The sequence below is a fragment of the Lontra canadensis genome, unplaced genomic scaffold (assembly GCF_010015895.1).
Source record: "Lontra canadensis isolate GAN:19392208 unplaced genomic scaffold, GSC_riverotter_1.0 scaffold79, whole genome shotgun sequence".
NCBI classification, from domain to species: domain Eukaryota; kingdom Metazoa; phylum Chordata; class Mammalia; order Carnivora; family Mustelidae; genus Lontra; species Lontra canadensis.
This window is the reverse complement of record NW_022631073.1, coordinates 9,127,034-9,142,061: the sequence shown is the minus strand read 5'-3', so window position 1 is coordinate 9,142,061 and position 15,028 is coordinate 9,127,034. Positions and strand designations below refer to the sequence as shown.

At 49.7% G+C, this 15,028-nt stretch overlaps 1 protein-coding gene across 2 annotated transcripts in view; it reads left to right on the top strand.

Moving 5' to 3' along the window:
• Positions 1 to 14,675, top strand: part of BTBD16 (BTB domain containing 16) — a 41,422-nt gene extending 26,747 nt beyond the window's left edge. For both annotated transcript variants that reach the window (XM_032882207.1, XM_032882206.1), the window contains exons 10-15: positions 7,924 to 8,015; positions 8,827 to 8,909; positions 10,608 to 10,685; positions 11,792 to 11,890; positions 13,293 to 13,481; positions 14,528 to 14,675. In XM_032882207.1, the coding sequence (XP_032738098.1) occupies positions 7,924 to 8,015; positions 8,827 to 8,909; positions 10,608 to 10,685; positions 11,792 to 11,890; positions 13,293 to 13,481; positions 14,528 to 14,596 (610 nt within the window). In that variant the 3' untranslated portion in view covers positions 14,597 to 14,675. The remainder of the gene's footprint in view (positions 1 to 7,923; positions 8,016 to 8,826; positions 8,910 to 10,607; positions 10,686 to 11,791; positions 11,891 to 13,292; positions 13,482 to 14,527) is intronic.
• The last annotated feature ends 353 nt before the right edge of the window (positions 14,676 to 15,028 follow it).

The window sequence follows — 15,028 nt, the reverse complement described above, 5'->3', positions numbered from 1 at the left end:
CCTCCCAAATGCATGTGCCCGGGGACCCCAGTCTCCTGAACCTCGGTTATCTCCTGAACTTGCTGCTCCTGCTTCCTGACCCCAGGCTGCTCTACCCACTCTGCCACTCTGTGCATGGCGAGGCCTCTCTGGAGAGCCTCTGTGACCATTTCCCTTATGACCACATGGTGGTACCTGCGTCCTGACCCCCAGGAGCATCATGAGCAGCTTGAAGGAAGGGGGTGTGGGCCTTCATCTCAGCCCTCGCTTCCCGGCACCGTGCTGTGCACGGAAGGGCTTACTGAGTGATGAGTTCCCATCCATCGTTCTCACGTAGCTTGGTTCCCCTCACAGAAGTGGGTCTTCATAGGCTGAAGTAAAATTCAGAGAATGCCTTGTCTGTAGCAACTAAGAGTAATGGGGCTCAGAGGCAGGTGACTCGTGGCAGGTGCCCATTTGGTGTTCTGGACAAGGAAGGGTTCTAAGGCTTTCTCTAGACTCAGGGAGAAATTACGTCTTGGTGGGTTAGCGATGTCTACCCCAGACATGGCAGTGAGCGGTGGTGGTTCCCTTGCTCTGTATTGGCCAACCCCGTCCTGGCCAGCCCCATCCCTGGGGTTGACCCGTAGCAGGGCAGGGCCTCAGGGCTGCTGGCCCAATGGGGCTGGTGGCCTGAAGGCCCGGGCAGTGAGAAGGCATCTCTGCTCATAGACCTGGGCCAGAGCCGGGTCACCAGGGGAACTAAACTACACAGTTCAGTGAGGCCAAGGGGGATAGCTAGCCATGCTTCTGTGGCCGCCAACAGGGATGTGCCATGGGGCATTAAAAGATGAGACAGCTGCCTCTGGGAGACAATGTGTAGGCTTAGGAATGAGAATCAAGGAAGCTGACCCTTTGGCCCAGTTTTTAAAGTTACTACTATTGGTGACGTAATGTAAATGGCAGAGTGATTTATTAAGGAGTCTCCCAGTGCTCAGAGTGGACATTTTGAGGCCATCACCAGATGCGGACTTCCCCAAAGGGACTGTACTTTGATAACGTGTGGCAGTGGGCCAAGGCACCTGAATCTGAGCTGGGGAAGGGGGGTCCTGTGAGCCCTGGGGACAAGCCACACTGCCGCGCTGGATGTGGTCTTGGCTAGCCCAGCATCCACATCGGGAGGGCTTGGGGCAGTGATGGTGTAAAAATAGACCAGATGCCTCTTTTCTGATCTCTCTTAGCAATGTCCAGAAAACAAGCCACAAGGGAAGGTATTTGAATAATGCCTGCAAATAAAGACACAGGTCCAAGCCTTTCTTATTCTCCTATTTTCTTTTATCCATTGATTTTTTTCAATGTTTTATGCATTCAACACATAGTTACTGAACACTCACTCTATGCCAGGGACACTGATGGAAAGAAAGGGGAAAGGGAAGTTTCTCTGCCTAGCTAGATGTGTATGAACATCTTCCAACTTATTTTCATTGCTAAGTATAATATTATAGGAAGGAAACACTCACACACACTCACACACACACACACACGCACACACGCTCCCCTCAGCACCCACAGTCTGTTTTCTGGCAATGGTTAATTTAGAAAAACAAATAGACTGGCCAGAATTAAATTTAACATTTCCTTGTAGGAAAACAAAAAATGTAAGCAAAGCTGTTGCCTCTGTCCACAGAGGAAAAGTCATCATTTCTTTCCAGTTAGCAGTCTGAGGACATCCAGGAGAGCTGGAAAGTCTCCTCAGTTGGAGTAAAGCCAGAGGCAGGCAAACTTTGCACTTTTTTAAAAAGCACATTTTTCATCAAAGTATAAAATACATACTGAAAAGTGTGTGAACCCAAAGTGGATTTCCAGAAAGTGTGAGCAGCACCCAGCCCCACAGACAGACATGGCCAGCCACCTGGAGTGTCTTATCTTTGTCCCCACCTTTCCCAGAAAAAGGCAAACAACATCCTGGCTTCCTTTCCTTTCAAGATGTCTTGGCTGCTTTTGAACTTTGTATAAATAGAACCTGACAGTACACACTTTTAATGTCTGCCCTCCCTTTCACTTCCCGGAGCATCTGTAAACTCCATCCAGGGACAGATGGCCGGGGAAGGCAAGGGGCGGGCTCAGGATCCATCAGCAACATGGTGGTGGGGTAGGAGCTGACCTGGGTTCCCCCGAACTTCTTTTATTTTGAGATTCTCTGCTTTGAGGGAAAGTCATGGATTGACCTGTAATTCTAATCCTTAACGGACTGATTGATCACTAATTGGGTCCCTCTCTGACACAAGGATGGGTTCCAGCAGTGGGCTTACAAACTCTCCAGGAGGAGGTCATTGACAGCCACCAGCAAAGCCAATTTCCATGTGATCCCAACTCCTAGATTTCTATGAGCTCTGCAGCTGAGTCTCCCCTCCTTCCTTGGTGCTATCCCAGTCTGACCCAAGGACTCCTCCAGGAAGCCCTCCCAGATTTCACCTGCTCACTGGACAGATTCCTCCCTTGAGCTTCTCTTTGCAGAGAGAACAAGAGCACGTGCCGACCGTGTGAGTGGGCACTGTCCTGATAAAGCCAACGCTATGCTCCCCTCATGTCCTGTGAGGGGAGCCTTGGCATAGAGCCACTCCGTGGCCCCCCACATCTCTGACACCTGAGCCCACTGATGTTTCCAAGGACACGCTTTGTGAGGCTATGTGACAGGGAAGCCATCAGCCACGTGTCTACTGTGATTAAAGAGTGGCGTTTGCAGATGTGGCCCCAGAGTCATCATGAAACTGGGCACCCCTGGTGTGACAACTCTGATCTCTTAACCAGAACATTCATTTTGAAACATCCCATGAGTCACGGCCATGAGAGCTATCGGATGGTTCTGTCTCAGATAACCAAGCCCTGTGCAGGGAGGTGGATATATCTGGGGGCAACAGGGTTTCTCATCGTTGGACTTTGGTGTTTCTTGCCCTTTTTTATTTCTTCTCTTGCTCTGACCACGCTGCCCCTGCTCCCCTAGAGTTTGGCTCTCTGGATGCTGAAGCTCCTTTGTTTTCAAAGTCTCTAAATATCATTGATCCCTATGCCTTGCTAAGTTTTCACTTCCCTCCTGTGGCTTCTTGGCTTTCCACCCAAACCGGGTAGCCCCAGTGCATCATCTTTGGCAAGATTAGAGATGTGGCAGGGGTCTCGGCGTGAGAAGTGTCTGACTCAAGAGTCCTTACAAAGGGCAGAGCAAATGACTATTATTTCTGGACCCACTTCTGCCTTGGGGCAAAGGTCAGTGTTAGGATCCGTGATCAAAGGAGCGAGACTGATACAAAGCGAAGATCAAGCAAAGCTTTATTTTGCGCCAAGCATCGAGAATCAAACTGACCGGTCAGGGCCGTCTCTTGGAAAGAGGCGACCCCTCCCAACCTCACAGACGTACTTTTATAGAGGCCCTTTAGCCGGGCTATCCACAGGTAGCCAATGAGATTGCAATACACAGAGAAAACTGCACAGTCATGCTAAGTCTGCCACACACAGAAAAAACTGCTAGGTAACACACGGGTGGCCAATTGAATTTCAATTTACCCTAGTAGATATATGCGCGCCCCACTGATTGGCTGTCTTCACCTGGCCTGACCCGCCCTTGTATCTGGGCTTTGCAAGGAAGTTCCTCTGGGAGGGGCGGGGTCAATCTAAGTTTAGTGCCTAGGGTCAATCTAAGTTCACTACATAAACACAAAATGACTCCCTCTGGCCAACCAGGCCCTTACAGTCAGGACCGACTTCGTTGTCAAGATGACGTGGAACAGGGTCTCGATGAATGTCTGCCAGGACTCGGCCTGGCAGATAAGCCGGCAACGGCAGCAGTGGGACTCCCACGAGCACAGGAAAATCAGCACGTAATAGCCTCGTCTGCGTGCACCCGTGTGCGCGTGTGCGCGCTGGGGACGGGGACAGCTGGCCCTCCTCGAGGAGACTCTGTGGGCGAGTGGAGGGAAGGGATGGGAGGATGGAAGCTGCCAGGTCGGTGGGACCAGCTCCTCATCCAATTCATTCACTCAACATACTGCAAGCCCACGGAGCGCCCGGCCCTGCAGGAACCACGGAGAGGAGGAGAGCAAAAACAGACACCAAGCCCCGTCCTCGTGGCATTTCCCACCTCAGAAGCAGACCCAGACCATACATTCGGTAAATAAGATGTACATTAGCAGATGGCAGCTCGGGGTCTGGCTCCCGCCCCTGCTATGAACTGGCTGGGAGACTTCGGGCGAGGACCTGACCTTCCTGCATGGACATTAGCATATCGGGACAGAGGCAAGGTCACTGGGCAGGGGCGTCTACTAGGCGATGGCGGTGGTGGCAGCAGTCAGAATCATTTTCATGTACTGGGCTGTGGGGTTGGGAGCCAAGAGGACCGGGTCCTGGCTCCCGGCTGGCTGAAGGTGGCCAGTTCTATACCGAGTTCCATTTTGAAAAAAGCCGTGTTCCTTTCTCATTGTTTTTTTTTTTTTTTCTCATTTGTTTTTTTTCTCATTGTTTTTTCTCATTGATTTATTGCCCCAAAGTGTGTAACTTTTTTCTTCAAACTTCACCTTAAAATGTAAACTATTACTTCATGGATTGCTCATAGGAATGGAGTGATATTTTAACCCTCATTCTTTTTTATTATGGTAAAACATGCAGAACATAAAATTGACCATTCTAACCATTTTGGGGTGTTCAGTTCAGTGGCAATAAATAAACACATTCACACTATTGTGTGACCATCACCTCCTTCCATCTCCAGAATGTTTTTATCTTTCCAAACGGAAGCCCTACGTCCATTCAACAGTAGCAGCTAGCCAGCCCCCTGCCCCAGCGAACCCACCACTCCGCTTCTATCTCTGTGAATCCCACTATCCTGGGGACCTCGCCTACGTGGAATGGCAGAGTGTTCATTCTTTTGTGTTGGGCTTATTTCTCCTAGCATAAAGTCCCCGAGGCTTGTCCGTGGAGTACCATGGGTCAGAATTCTGAAGGGTATATTTTAAGGCTACAATCAAGCCCTGGGGTACTGGGGCTCTGAGTCAGATGCTCACAGGAAGGGCAAATGACCAACATATGACAGGATGGGGGAAGTGAGAAGGCTGTGGCGAAGGGCAGCTCTAAAATGACAACCTGTGACAGTCAGAGGGGCACTTGTCCCGGGCACTGCCTTTCAGGAAGTCTGTGGGGGATTTGTCCCCGGGCCCTTGAAAGCAGGACCCAGAGCCAACCCGGGTGTGTCTTTCAGTCTCAAGGCCTAGGAACTGTCCTCCCCGAAGGGGTCATGACCCAAGGGTTTCTTGAAGAACTTGAGGAGGCAGACACCATCGCCTGAAGTTTGCCCCAGAAAAGTCGGTGCTAAACCCAGAGAGATCTTGGCACAGACATGGCACCGAGTGCCAGGGGGCCCACGCCAGCACTCGATCGCACCAGCAGAGCCACGCAAAGAGGCCCCCGACTTAGCGTCAGCATTTTCTCTCTTTGTTTGAAGTGGGGTGAATGCACTCATGGTTGAGCCCGAGACAGTCGAAGCCTCTGTCTCCGGACAGCTGAAAGGAGCCAGGAGAGGGGGGAAATGCCCCAGGCTGTCCTCAGGAGGCCTCAGAGAGTCCTGGCTCTGTGACAGTGGACCTCCCCGGGTTCCAGGGGCGGGGCTCTACTGACTCGTTCAAGGTGTTGGACCACAGCCCCCTGATGCTCGTGCTTTCAGATTTTAGAAGATCAGCAGAGGCCACTACTTTCTTCCTTGGAGGTGGCCCCGGGCTTGGGCCATTTACAGGGTGGCAGTGATCACAAAGTCCACGCACTTAGCCAGCTTGACTCTAAGTCCCTTTCCCAGGGACAAGAGGACAGTGGTGGTGGTCACGAGATGGGGAGTCCTTGCTGGTGTACTGTGCCCAGCACCATCACCCATGGCTGTTTGTCTCCACAGGACAGAGAAGGGGATTCGAGCTCAGGGAGGCTCAGTCCCGTGACTGATGGCCAGCTGGCCTGGGACTGACACCTTGCCAAAGAATGGCTGGACAATGGATGAGCGGACTCATGACCTCGCAAGTTGGCCACCACCAATGCCCCGTCCCTGTGACCCAAAGGGATCTTAAAGTCCAATCACGTATCTCAACAGAACTCTTCCCTGAATCCTCGGAGAGAGGTGGTCTGTCCAGAGAGCTCCTGGCTGATGGGCTCTGAGGTCTGAGCACCTGCCCCAGGGAGACTCAGGGGTGTCGGCTTCCTTCTCACAAAGCTGCAGAGTTGGTGTCCGGGGCTTCCGAGTCACTGAAGTGCTGTCCTCTTACTGTCCTTTCCCTTTTGGGCTGAAACTGTCTTTAACCCACAGCTCCAGCAGGTTCTCATTCTAGGGGCAGTGCCGGGCTGTGGGAACCCTTGCCAAGGGCGCAGGCTCATTCCCCAGAGCACTCAGCTTGACAGGGAACGAGAGGGACTGTGCCAGCCTGGCCCCTTCTTCCCTCCTTGGCACCTGCACCCCACGTGATAGCATGGAGTTCGTTCCTTGGTTAAATGGTGAGAGAGAGGCAAGCGAGTGTTATTTGTCTGGCTAAGATACTGTGTTCTTGGGCCCTGGTATGGCCCACACTAGCCCAGCTCCACCTGCCCTGGGGAATGGAGGGCTGGTTCCGGGATCACTAGCACTGCGTTCCTGAAAGTATCAGCCGTCCTTTACGCATGCCTGACCTGTCCGCTCCTGGAGACTGGCACCCAGCAGATTCTAATTAATAATCATTGGATTGAATCAACTCATTTGTTGCTGTGCCCCTCTCTCCTTCCACAATGCCTCAGCATCCTTACACTCTCTCCTGGGACCACTCACACGGAGAGTCCCAAGAATTCCCATTTGAAAGCAAATGGTCCTCGGCAGCCTGGCGGGCACCCCCAGCAGAGGCAGGACACGGGCCAATGGTGCGTTCAGTCTGGCTGAGACAGGGTGCGATTTGGACATCCCTCTTGATTCATGGAAAAATAATCTACAAGAGCCCTTGGCTGGTGTCATACGGATTTGCCTTGAAGGAATGACTTTGCATTTCCAAAGGGACTTGGAAAAATTACCCCCGTGGTCTCCATTGGTGAAAAGTGACCCTTTCATGAAACGAGTTGTTTCAAAACAAGAGTGGTGGGTGTGTGTCGACGTGTACGTGTGTTCTCAAAGGGAATCTGATCTCAACCCAGCCCTGACCTCAGCCACGTGTGGAAATTAACTGGAGTTTAATATGGGCAGTAACCGCTGAAGGCCTGATTGGGAAACAGCTACTAGATCTCGTTACCCACATTCTTTCTTTTTAATCCTTCCAGAAAATACTTTTTAAAAATTTTATTTATTTACTTATTTGAGAGAGAGAGAGAGGGAACACAAATAGGGGGAGTGGGAAAGGGAGAAGCAGGTTTCCCATTGAGCAAGAGATCCAATGTGGGGCTGGATCCCAGGACCCTGGGATCATGATCTGAGCCAAAGGCAGACGCTTAATGACTGAGCCACCCAGGTGCCAGAGCAAGCACTTTTAAAGGGTCTACATTGGCCACTATTGAAATGGCAGCCTGTGTAGAGGAGGAACCTGAAGTCATCTGTGAAATGGAGCCGAAGACACGTGCCCTCTCTGGCCCACAAAAGGTTTGTGAGACCCAAGTGAGAAAATGTATCTCAAAATCCTCTATACAGTACCTTGTTACTGTCAGTCACTTCCTGGGTATGCTCTGCACCTGCCAGGCACGTGGCTCAGTGGGGGATGGCAAGGGGACTAGAACCAGTGCCTCATTACAACCTCTGGGGTCAGCCCTCGCCCAGGCTGCCTCAGCTGCCCTCTGCTTCCACACCCCTCACCCATCCAGAGAGAACCAAGCCCCGTCTACTCCTGGCTGGTGAAACCACCAGTCTCTTTGACGTGACTTCCACTCCCCCTCACCAGTTCCAGAAAGCAGTCTGATGACAGTCTCTTGTTCCCCTCTGCTAAGCTTCCCCAAGAAGCATTCCTTTCTGGATCAGGACGCAGGACAGAGCTTGGTGCCCCTCTTCCTTTGCCTGCGCCTGCACGGCATCATCAAAGGTAAGCCTCCTGGGAAGCTACTGGGGACTCACCCCATCCCTCAGCCACTCCTGGGAAAGACCCAGTAGGCATTGTTGAAGGAACAGGCTGAGCGATGGCGTTGTCACTTTTAAGCTGTGTGACTTTGGGAAAGTAACGTACCTTTCTGGTCTCAGTGTCCTTGTCTAAAGTGGGGGATAGTCAGAGCTTCCATGAAATATGATAGTGGGTGAAGGGCCCTATGGATTGCAAAAGCGTGTGCAGCTGCCAAAGGCTGCGTGAGTGTCCTCTAGCCACGGGTCCCACCTCTTAGAGTAGCATCCCCTCCAGGTCAAGCGGCTGGGGGGAAGCCTGTGAGTCTGTGCTCCATGCCTGGCTTTCTCAGCCTCTTGTGCTGGGCCTGGCAGAGGCCTCTCTGTCTTGGAAAGAGGCAGAAGCTCGTGGGGAATGTGTTTGGGGCTGCCCAGGTGGCCCCCGGGAGAACTTTGCGAATGAAAGGACATTATCTAGATATGATGGATAGCTCTAAAGCCCAGGGATAGTTGGTGGACCCCAGCTAGTTCTGTCCAAGTTGCTTCTAGACACCCCAAAGACACCAACGATCAGACCCCAACCTGCCCTACTAGGGCAGGAGTTTGGCCAGGGGGCTGTGAACACTGGGGGAAAATGCTCGGTGCCATCCCATTTGGGCTCCACGCACCTTATGATCTCCGGGACCCTGGTTAGACCCTCCAGTCTTCAACCCTCAACTTCCTCCTTTCTCCATAAATTAGACTTCTGCCAGTCTGTGATGAATATACTATAAAAATGCTCTCTTTGTGTTTCTTCCAAGGCAAAAATCTGGAGGAGTTAAGGCACATTAATTTCTTCCCGGAGTCCTGGTTGATCCGAGTTACAGCCAACCATTACCACGCAGTGAGTTTCCAGCTCAGCAAGGAAATAATTATTGAAATTTATTGCTTTTCTGACTTGGCTTTTTCTGGAGATGTGTTTTGCATCTGAAACCCCTGGGCTATTGAGGTCGAGATGGTTTTGGCTCCTCCTCTGGGGCAGTGGGGAAAGCCAAGCCTGGAGGGCTAGAGGGGGAGGGGACCCCAGGCTCGGAACCCAGGCACCCATGGCCATTGACCCAGAGCGTGAGATGGGGTCCGGGAACACTGGGTCTATGGCCCACTGGACCAAACTCCCGAGACACGCATGTAACATGTGCTTGCTATTGGGAATTTTTTAAATGCAGAGAAATTGAAAGAAAAGACATATCCTCAGACCCATCGCCCAGAGACAGCGCCTGCTAAGATCTCATTGTGTTTATTGGCTGTAAACTCTTCCACCAAGAACATTGGCTCTAAACATTGCTACTTTGCCTTTCCTTTAGAGTGGAAAATTTGTGGTGTTCCTAATTGTTAACTACTATAAATGACTGTATGAGAAACGTATTTGCACATGATAGTTTATTTTACCATACTTAGAATTGTTTCTTTTTTATTATTATTATAAAAGATTATATTTATTAGAGAGAGTGACAGCAAGAGAGGGGAATACAAGCAGGGGGAGGGGGAGAGGGAAAGCAGGTTTCCTGCTTGAGCAGGGAGCCCAATGCAGGCTTGATCCTAGGACCCTGGGATCGTGACCCAGGCACCCCAGAATTATTTTCTTACAGACGATCTTAAGAATAGAAAATACTGGCCCAAAAAGGAACATTCATTTTTGTTCTTGATACATATTAAAAATTTAGGACCAAATTACTCTTTCTCCAGGAATGAATGAGCTTACTTCCCTTTGTACATGTTCAGCAATGTGGGGCATTTTTATTTTGGATCACTTTTGTTAATTGAGAAGTGAACAGTGAAATCTCGTTTTTCTCTATGCATTTCTTTTATTACTAGTAAATATGAATATTTTTTCCATGTGGCATATCCCCCTTTGTGAATTGTCCACGCAAACTGTTGTACTTCTTGTGTTTCTAATCATGCATTTTTAGGGATGAAGTAGGGCAGTGTTTGAGTTCTGAGGATTTATGAGTCACTGGTTAAAACTCAATTCAGCCCAACAAACACCTATTGTCATGTGCAAACCACAGTGCCCAGTGCCCCAGCACAGCAGATAATGACTCCATGGAACCGAGCGTCTCTGGACATAACTCAGATCTAGGCTCTAACAGCAGAGTTAAGGCGGGAGACTGTCCCTGGGGCTGGACACCTCAGGAAGTCCCCCCTGCACCCCACCCTTTCTGTTCTTCTGACCCAGCCCACCTCCTTCCTTTTGCCCCCTGCTGCCAGTGTCATGCATGCTGCCACGCGGGATCATGCTTGTGACTTTATGGCCACCATCATCCTCTACAAGTGATCAGGCTATTTATGTACACATTTTATTTCCCCGGGGAGACTGCTCAGGCATGTTTCCCATTCTCATCTTGGCATCTTCTCAAAGCATTGAGACAGGACCTGGCGCATGGTACGCTTCAACAAATCCTGCAGCCTGGCTGGGTGGCCGAGTGTGGGATCCAGAGACAGAACTCTTTCTCAAGCATGGTCGGGGTTGTGGGGTCAGCGAACCAACGTGCAGATGGTGAGAGGCGCTGGTGTCCAGGTAGCTCGTGGGCTTCTCTTTCAGCTGGAGAATGGAGGTGACATGGTCCACGTGAAAGATCTCGCCACCCAGGCTATGAGATTTGGGCTGCTCTTTAACCAGGTACAGACCACTGGGCCCAAGCGAGGGGAAGGACCGTCCCCTTCCACACTTGGTTAAGAACTTCTGTATTATCGCTTCTTCCCTCCCTTAGCAAGACCAGGACAGAAAAGGAAATTGTCGTGTCTCCTCCTGCATGTTCACCACACCCTAGGAAATGAAGTTCACAAGTCAGGGGCCTGGGACAGGTGTGCACATCCAGAATTTCTCCTTGAGGGGGACCAACTGTCCTAGTTTTCCAGGGATGGAGGAGATTCCCTGGGATGCAGAACTTTCTGTTCTAAAACCAGGGAAGGCTTGGACAAACTGGGATGAATTGGTCATTCTCTTCTCCACAAACATCAAGACTTGCCAATGGCTCAATGAGAGATTCCACTCCAAGGCTGTGTTTACACTTGCAAGGGGGAACCTACTCTGGGTGGATATTTTGATGGGTCCCTCCCCCACATCCAAGCAGCAGGAGTTAGGGAGCTTGGCTGCAAGGCATCTGGGCACTCAGTCCCTAAGGGAGTATGCAAGGCCAGGGACTGCATTCTATCTTGGGCTACCTGGGATAGGCAGGTTCTCCAAGAAATTGCTGCTCTCTGATTTTCTAAAGCCTCCCCAGTAGTGATCTCAAAATATTTTGTGTTCCAGGGACTTGAGGCTCTGAATCTATCATCAGAAACTCCCCTCTGGGTCAGCATTGGAAGGGCTGGGTCTCCCCCCTTGCTTGCAGAGACCTGCCTAAGTAGACAGACTGCCGACCTCAGGGTTCAGGACACCTCACGATACCATGAGTATGGAGTGTCTTTTAGGCCCATTAAATTGGAGCAGATGCTTTATTCCAAAGGTCTGCAAGCCCCTGAACATCTAAGAACATGCCTAATTCATTCTTCACCCCACCAGAGGACACACAGAGCAATTAATATGTCACTGAGTGCTAACCCGAGGGATTTGTGAAATCACTACAATTTGGCTCTTCTAGGCTAAAATTGCTGTTGTGTTTTAAACCAGCAGTCAAATTAGTCACTTCTGTTTTAGCTAGAATTTTTTTACTGTGTCCTCATGCCATTGAACACTGAAGATTTCTTCCCTGCTCCTCTTGTTGTTTATCCTTCCCAATTTAGGAGTATACAACTCATTCAGAAATGATTGCCGTATATGGATTCTTCTTTGAGATAAAGGGAATCAAACATGATACTACCTCTTACAGTTTTTACATGCAGGTAAGAAGGACAGAGCCCAGGAAAGGTGTGTCTCTGAAACGGTCTTTCAGATTCATATTAAATCATTATTCAATTCATACTAAATCAATAATAATTGATTAATCACTCGTTAATAATGACCATGGAATGTCTTGTAAGCCTGATATTAATCATGTTTCTACAACATGATTTGATTTGTACAACCTTGGGAACTTGCTATCATTGGCCTGTTTAATCGATGGAGATTTCCAAACTGAAAGTCTTCATATTCTAATGGCCTCTATTGACAAAGCTGGGGTTAAATTCTAGATTCTGACTCCACTTTCGGGGCTCAGTGCATCATCAGTTTGTACATGGTTGGTGATCCTTTATTGATGGCCCCTCTTTGGTGGAGGTAACACATATTGCCCACAAGGGAAGAGGGAATTGTCTTGTTGAGAGAGTCAGAGCAGGGCGGTGGACAGGACACTGGTGAAGTCAGGAAGGCAGATGGCTTCGCCTCAGTGCTCCTGGTAGACTTCTGGAAGAGCACTGTGTTGAAGATCAGAGAATCAAAGTCAAGCTGCTTGGCGAGCTGTGTGACCTTGGCAAGCCGATGAACCTCCTATGTCCAGCATCCTGAGCTTTAAGATGGAGAAGGTAAGAGGACCTACCGCACTTGACTATGGGCAGTATCACTGTGTTAATTTGTACAAAGGCCACTGGAACAGGGCCTGACCCATAAAGTGCTCTATGATGACTATGATGACATTGATCATGACAGATATGACCAGGGACTGCTGTGTTCCACTTAGGATTTGCTTTATAAGTCTCTAAGACATCAAGCTCCTGGAGAAACCATATCTCATTCATCTTTTTCTTATCACTACTAAACATAGTACCTGGAATGCAGGGGAGATATGTTTGTATCATGAATGGATAAATGGACAAATGCATGAGTGAAGAAAAGGGAGTTTTTAGCCCCAGCTTTGCCACCCCCCATCGCATACCTTTGAGTGAGTCACATCTCTTTCTTGCGTCAGTTCTTGGTCTTCAGTGACTCAGGCACTTCCCTACATAATGGATTTTACTGGATGGGAGAGATGAATTCTGTAACAACGCCCGTTGAAATGCTCATGTGAATACTATGTTGGTTTTTAAATTCAGGCCAAGCAATCGTGAAGACCTTCCAATTCAGTACAGCTTGACTTAAAGGCATTTTTCTGGGTTCACCAAAGCCCAGTCTGTGAGTCAGTGGTTTTGCAGAGTGAGGGCTCTGCTACTAGCTGACTCAGCAGCAGCAGCTCTCAGGAAATGGAGCCCTGGGGGGGAATACCCCTTTGCTCTGGGCACACATTATGCGGGAGAGCCAATGAACCAGGTGTCGCTAACTCTGGGTCACCCCACTTTCAGTTCCGCCTAAGGTGGATCACCCTCTTTGCAGAGACTAAAGCACACTGACTTGGGGTTCCCGACCTTGCTCTATGAGCACGGCCCTGTTAGCCTAAGAACGGAGCGCTTGGTGAAGTACGAGATCAGAGCCCAGACCCTGGTGGACGGCAAGTGGCAAGAGTTCAGGACCAATCAGATCACCCAGAAGTTTGGGTTCGTCAAGCCATCCTGCAAAAGCCATGTGAGTGTCTGTCTTTGACTTTTCTCCTTAATATCCTTTGTGCTCTTTCTCTCCTCCACCCCTTGTTGGGGATCCCTGGCTTTACGTCTCCAGAGATCTCCAGGGGATGCTTGCTCACTTTCTAAAAGATAATCACAGCTCTACATCACGCTAGAGAGAGAACTTGAATGAAAAGCTGAGGAACATTGAAAACTCTCACTATAATGCCAGATCCATTTTATAAATGTCAAAGGGTACTGTGCTGGAGGAGCAGAGACCTGATGGAGTGTTATCTGTCCCCTCCACCTCCACTGTCACCTACACATGGCTTGGGATGTGCACCAAGATCCGTGGCCTGACCTACCTGCCTCAGTGGCCACGCCAGCATCCAGGTGATTCCCTAACTGGCCCAGGTCCTGACAGGTGAAATCCAAAGATGGCCAGGGAGCCTGGCTGTAGTCCTAGAAGGAACCTGGGAATTCCAGAATGTCCGGGGGCCTCCCTTGCTGTCCTGTAGGGAATGGGACTCGGCTTTAAGCCAGGGAATTGTTCCCAGTCCTGACTGCACATCAGAATACTGGGCCCTTTGCATGCTCTACAGCCCTGAGCCCCACCCAGCTCCTTAGACCAGATAGGCCACCGTATGGCCCAAGCATTGGTATTGTTTAAAGCTTCCCAAGCTATTCTCTGTGATGTCAGAAGCCAAAATAACAATTTCCCTCATGGAGGTGGGAGCAGGGTGGCTAGGATATTGGCTGGGAGAGAATATAAAGAGGATTTCTGAGGTGTCTGAAATGTTCTTTACTGTGGTCACCCAGGAAGACTCATTCATGAAAATTCACCAAGCCAGACCCTTAAGAAGTGCGTATTCTATTGTATTTATGTTATACTTAAATTTTTTAGAGTTTGTTTTAAAGACTTTCCCCAGGTGGTTCTCATGTGCAGCCAGAGTTGGGAATGACTGCCATACACAACTGTGAAGTCCTCTCTCTCCCTCGTCCCTCCTCAAGAGGGCAATTGTGTTTATCCTAAAAGCCCTATTTGCTTTGTTTTGTTTTATCTTTTAGACCCTGAAAGTCCAAACTGTGGGCATCCCAATCTATGCAAGTTTTTCATTCATCTTCCCAACATCTTGACAATTTCCAGAAGGATCTATGGGATTTTTCCTTCTTCCACCAGTCTGCATAAAAGAAAATAAAATGACATTGAAGGGACCACTCAAGCCTTCAGCTGACTTTCCTAGCTGGCCATGGTCTTAGTAGAACTTTTGCCCACTGTCTCAGTCGGGCTGCTGTCACAGTGTACCACAGGTGGGGGAACTTATAAACAACAGATGTTTATCACTCACAGTTCTGGAGGCTGGGTGTCCAAGATCAAGATGCTGGCATATTCAGGGTAGGTTCTGGAGAAGACTCGCTTCCTAGTTCAGAGACAACCATCTTCTTGCTGGGTCCTTGGAGGGTGGAAGGGACTAGGGGACTCTCTGAGGCTACTTTGTAAGGGTTAGAGTGGTGTCCTTGTGACCTAATCACCTCACAAAAGCCCCACATCCTAAAACCATCAGCTTT